Source organism: Hordeum vulgare, chromosome 2H (assembly GCF_904849725.1).
Source record: "Hordeum vulgare subsp. vulgare chromosome 2H, MorexV3_pseudomolecules_assembly, whole genome shotgun sequence".
Taxonomy (NCBI): domain Eukaryota; kingdom Viridiplantae; phylum Streptophyta; class Magnoliopsida; order Poales; family Poaceae; genus Hordeum; species Hordeum vulgare.
This window is the reverse complement of record NC_058519.1, coordinates 520,468,002-520,474,093: the sequence shown is the minus strand read 5'-3', so window position 1 is coordinate 520,474,093 and position 6,092 is coordinate 520,468,002. Positions and strand designations below refer to the sequence as shown.

Sequence of the window (6,092 nt, the reverse complement as noted above, 5' to 3'; positions counted from 1 at the left end):
TCAAACTCATGCCGGCTTTTGTACATTTTGTAGGCGGATTGGATCTCGTCCTCGTTGTCTTCGTCCGATAATTCGGACATAGAAGACTTCACTCTCGACGACCATGATGAGAATCTAGTGTTGTTGCATCTAGTCGATGAATTTGAGGCGGGGCCGAGGAAAAAGCGGCACGGATTGACTATTTTTGAATTCGAACATTTGTTATAATGATGACTATTGTTGTATTGTGAGTTGCTTTTAGACCATTTATATATTTATATGTTGAATTTGTATTAAGATTTTGTTCGGCATGGTTAAAACATGCAATTTATTTTAAGTTATCCAAACATTTTACGGTGCGGCAAGCGTTTCGGCCGAACGGATCTCGTAAACGCGTCCCACAAAACTTCTACGAGATGCATTTGTGAGATCTGTTGGACCGGAGCGCTCACGGCACCTCAAAAAGTTTTTGCGAGATCCCTCAAACGAATTTTTCGGTCATTCGCATGATCTGTTAGAGATGCTCTTGTAGTAAGAGCTACGGATATGTCTACATGCAATGAATGTAAGTAAAGGTTGGGTATGTTTATTGTGTTTGAATCCTTTTTATGCTTCATTTTAAACTAATAAAATACATCTTTTGTAAAAACAATTTGATAAATATACATGCATGTACCACATTTCCTAAAAAACATGATGAACAAGTGAGACCACTTGATTGCTTTTGTGTTAACACGAGGAACTCACACAACTTGACGAGCTGAGCTCTTGAGAGGCCTACAGCTTGGAACGTTGTATTATAGTTTCGAGTATTGCATGGATATTTCGTAAGGAAGAGTAATACATTGATTTATATACTTAGGTGTCGACCATAGAGCATCAAAACGAACGAAGAGGATGATCATGCATTCAAAAAACTTTGTAAGATAGAGCTGCAAAGACAAACAAGACAATACAACCGAAAGCAATTTGTAAAAGCTTGTTCTTGTTGCTCTTGTGAAATTTAGACCATTTATTCTAAAAAATAATACCGTTTAATTGTTATGTACATATGATCCGTTGGAACATAATTTGTGAGATGATTAATGTGATTATAATCTCCTTTGGATAATGTCCGTCAAAGAAGATAATCAAACTGTCACTTAGAGCTCTCTAGGCCTCCCATACAACTTAACTCTCCATATAACCTCCCTAACCTTAACTCCTCACAATTGAAGAAGTTAAACTCTCTTCCGCCTAGTTCTTCCCTTAAATTCATTTGCTATTTCTTTCATTCTTTTGCATAATAAATCCCTAGTCAGCTACGTTTGCACCAGATATTACTTCGAACCTTAATACTTTTCTAATGTGCAGACTTAACATCTCAAAGTCATTTTATTTCCAAATGTAAACATTCAAATTCAAGCACAATATATTGTCTGCGCAAAAAAAAAGCACAATATATTGTCCAAATGAAGTAAATGACCCAAAAAATTATGATAAAAGCATGATGAATCACTAAGAAATATAAACTTTTCACATGCCATCCGCAAGATCATCTTGGAGTTGGTCATGAGCTTCCTGGTTCTTGTCTTTCGATGCACTTTGAGAATCTCTAGATCTTGTTTGCTTGATATTCCAACATGGGGTGTGATCCATTGTAACTATACAGTTCTACGGTTGGCCTTTCTGATTCTCCGTGGTCATGTTATGCAAAATTACACATGCTTTCATGATCTACCAAAAACAGCAAAACAAGCTTGCAACACCCAAAAAGCTCTGTCAATATTCTTCCCCCGGCTTCTTGACACATTACAAAGTAAGATCTTTTTAATCACCTGTGCAATTCTTCTAAAATGCGTATCTATTACTGTACAGTATGATTTTCTTTTACTATGCATATTAACAATTGCAGATAAATACTCCCTCCGTTTCAAAATTCTTGTCTTAGATTTGTCTAGAAAATGGATGTATCTAAATATCAAAACATGACTAGATACATTCATATCTAGACAAATCTAAGATAAGAATTTTGGGACGGAAAGCAAGCCTATGCTCAGCTGTACAACTAAAACCAACGGAGCAACTACGTCTTCAGAAGCAGTGTGTTCACAAATTACATGGTCCTGTGTGAACATTTGTTTCTCCCGCTACAATGCACCGACGGATATGCTAGTAAAGCTAGGTCCAAAACATATTTTCTAAAAAGGTCGACCAAAGTTTTTTAGAGCTAAATTTCTCAGCAAAACAACGCATACATTGAGTGAAAGTACGGAGTACCTTTTTGACATGCAATCAACGATCGTTCTTGGTCCGAAAAGCCTGTAAATTTACATGTCACAATCTCTGAACCTGAATGGATCCCGTTAAACTAATATGGTTTTCTTGCGGTGCATGATTACAGCCGTACGGAAAATAAATGCGGTCAATTTGTTTACTTGGTTCCGCTGTATACTTCTGTAGCATTGATTTGTTTTTTTTTTCAGTGATTGACGTAATACATAAATTAGTTAGACACAAAGTATTGATACTACGTCAAATCACTAGAGTGATAATCATCATTTCTTGGACTCCCGGGTGAACTGCAGTCATTCTTCGGATGCTGACTACTCACTTACCAGAAATTGGTCAGTCTTCGGATGCTGACTACTCACTTACTCAGTCCAGAGAAAAGGGAGAAAATCATTACACACCATGTTACCACTGTCGCCTCTCCATCGTTGTTTGGATATCTACTAACAATGTTAAGATGTCATGGTTGTATATTTTTGCAATTAAGTTGTGTTTTTGCTCATTCTCACACAACCTCTGAACAATGTCTAACCCTTCTCCCCGATACACTGGTCCTGGAAATCTCACATGCTTTATGAACAAGAGCAAACAATCCATCTATTAAGTTTCATGAAGGGAGAACCATTCACCAGAAGTCGCCACAAGAACAAGATCCACCTCTGAAATGGTGGAATCTGTTGGCGTCGCGGACCACGATTTCCCTCTCGAACAGCTTCGACACTAGCTTGGTGAACTCATGGCAGTCGCCGCAAACTCTGAGGTTCTTGGCTATCCTTAGAGGCGTACCTGGACGTGTGCTGATCAAACCAAACGCAATGGCAAGCCTCTCGCTGTGCCTGTGCAGCACATCTACCTTCTCTTCTTCACTAACGTCGTGCAGAACAAACCTCGTATCCTCAATATACCCGCCTTCTTTTCTCAGTTTTTCTGTTATTTCGGCGAGTTTGAGATGAATTCTCTCCGCGTCTTTGTGTGTATGATCTCTTGCGGTGAAGGTGTGGACGTTGTTTCCAATCTCAATCCAGCTGCAGGCCGGGTCCTTCCTCAACCCGCGTTCTGAAATCCTGGCTCTGACCTCCTTGGCATTGTTCCACTTGCCCATCTCAGCAAAAATGTTTGATACGAGGACATAATTACCTGGGTTATCTGGTTCCAACTCAAGAAGCTTATCGGCTGCAACCACAGCGAGCTCGTGGTTCTTGTGTATGCGGCATGCCCCAAGGAGTGCACACCACACCACCGATTTTGGTTCCAAAGGCATAGACTTGATGAACTCGTATGCATCCTCGGTCTGGCCTGAGCGGCCAAGAAGATCAACCACACAAGCATAGTGTTCCTGCCATGGTTCTAACCTGTACATGGTCTCCATCATATTCAGATAACATTTGCCCTCATCAACAAGCTTTGAATGACTACAAGCATATAGCAGAGCGAGAAATGAAACATGATCAGGAGCAACACCAGTTTCTACCATTCTCTTGAAAAGATCTATAGCTTGCTTGCCATGACCATGCATCCCAGCTGCATTAATCATCGCTGTCCAGACAACAACGTCTTTACATTTCGCTCCATTAAATACTTTGACAGCATTGCTAATGCTTCCGCAACCAGAATACATGTCCACCAGGGAACTAACCATGGCACCTTCCATAAGAAAATTCCTCCTGATGAGAAAGCCATGAACTTCCTTTCCTTTCACCAAGGATGACAAATCAGCTATAGCCCCAAGAATAGTTACTAGTGCTACAGAATCAGGTTGAACATCTGCATTTTGCATCTCTGCAAACAAGGCAAGAGCTTCATTTAACAGCCCGCTGTTTGCATAACAGTTTATCATACTAGTCCATGTGACAATGTCCTTCTCCTCTACTGTTTCAAACATTCTAAGTGCATGGTGAACTTCTCCATACTCCCCATATATATCTAAGATTCTGTTTTTCAGTATCAAGTCAAGCAAAGCATTTCTAATAGCAAACGAATGCAGTTGCTTTGCCAGCAAAATGGTTTGCAAACCACGGCATGATTCTAAAATACTTCCGATCATCATGGGATCTACCTTCATACCCTCTTTCTGCGCTTCTCTAAACTTTTCCAGTGCCTCAAAATGCCAAGAACTCCGAGCATAACAAGTAATAATTGTAGTCCATGATATGTGGTCTTTAATCCTCATCCTTTCAAATACATGGGCAGCATACTCTATGTACTGACACTTCATGTACATGTCCATCAATGTATTTCCAACCTGTGTGTCTGTATCTAGCCTCTGCTTTATAGCATATGCATGGACCTCTCTGCCTTTGATTAACCAGCCCAAGTGACCCACTGCAGAACATAAGCTCACAATACAAGCATGATCAGGCCGAAAACCACCTTGAAGCATTTCACCAATAAATTCGATGGCCTCGTCATATAAACCGTTTTGGACGTAACAGGATAGCATCGAGTTCCATGAAATGTAGTCTTTCTCATGAATCTCACGGAATACTCTATGAGCGCTGTGCACATGGCCACATTTTGTGTACATAACAAGCAAAGCATTGCGCTGGATATTAACCTCACTGCCACACTTCAAAATTGCAGCATGTAGCTCCCTGCCAAGATTCAGCTGGGCTAACTCTGTACAGATCTGTAGCACCCCAACGGTTGTGTAAGAATTCATACTTAAACCAGCCCTCTGCATCCCTCGAAACAAGTCCAGAGCTTTCAAGAACATCCCGTTCTGCAGACAACCTGATATCACTGAATTCCACGATGCGGCATCCCTCCCGTCTTGCAGCCGCTCGAACACCTGCAGCGCAGAATCTAGAATGCCGCACTTGGCATACATCGCAATGAGCGCATTGGCCACAAGGGTGCTGCCGTCAAGCCTGTGCTTGACCGCCAGCCCATGCACCTCCCGTCCGGAACGACCATGCCCCTCCATCCCACACGCCTTGAGTACCGACGCGAGCGTGCACCCATCAGGCGCCACCCCCGTCGCCACAGACCACCGCATCGCCCTGTACACGCCCAAGGCTTCGCTGCCGCTCCCGGACGACAGGTACGCCCCGATAAGGGCGTTCCAGGAGAAGACTGTCCGAGCGGACATTCCGTCGAACAGGCGGCGTGCGTCCTCGACACGCCCGCACTTGCCATACATGAAGAGCAGCTTGGTCGCGAGGAAGCCGTCGTCGCCATCCAAAGAACCGGTGGCCACGGCATGCGCGTGGACCTGGATGCCCTGCGCTGCTGCCTTCTTGGCCGCGACGAGGTCAAGGACCAAGCCATAGTGGTCCTGGGAAGGGGCGGCGCGGCCCGGCGCCCGGGCGATGAGCAGTCGGAGGGCTTGTCGCAGGTTGCCTTCCTTGCATAGCTGCTTCAAGGAGGCGTGGTCGGGAGACGAGATGGCGGGTAGAGTGGGTGAGAATTTATTGTAGGGGATTGGATTTGGTGGGAGAGAGAGCACGGTGGTTGCCATGGCAGCGGTGGGCTTGGAGGCTCTTTGGAGCCGAGCTCTCATGTCAGTGTCATCACGAAACACTGGTGTAATTACAATTTCGGTTAAATCTTTAAAAGAGAGCGGATAAAAGCGCGGGTGCTGAATTTTTTTTCCAAATAAATTCTTGCATTAATCAGGATTCAAAAATTACATTTCGTCTCACAAGTGCCAAAACTTTTTTTTAACCAGAGCCGAGCCAAACCACAGTTTGACGTTGCGACCTATCAAAACTTGTCAAGGCATAACTAATCCTATTACAGCTTCGATGGGTATGAGTAATGCAAGAATTCCTCTCTTCATAGTACTAATGATCTCCCTAATAATAAAAGCATATTTAAATTTGTTGTTGATTCCTCGTTGATCA

The 6,092-nt window shown here is 43.0% G+C and overlaps 1 protein-coding gene across 1 annotated transcript; it reads right to left on the bottom strand.

Moving 5' to 3' along the window:
* Window positions 1–2,305: 2,305 nt before the first annotated feature.
* On the bottom strand, window positions 2,306–5,759 carry LOC123426970 (pentatricopeptide repeat-containing protein At3g63370, chloroplastic). The gene has a single exon (XM_045110893.1). The coding sequence runs from the start codon at window positions 5,747–5,749 to the stop codon at window positions 2,876–2,878; it is 2,874 nt and encodes a 957-aa protein (XP_044966828.1). The 5' UTR covers window positions 5,750–5,759; the 3' UTR covers window positions 2,306–2,875.
* Window positions 5,760–6,092: the final 333 nt, after the last annotated feature.

Excerpts from the sequence above, each read along its gene's own strand:
- LOC123426970 (XM_045110893.1), bottom strand. The coding sequence starts at position 5,749 with ATGAGAGCTCGGCTCCAAAGAGCCTCCAAGCCCACCGCTGCCATGGCA.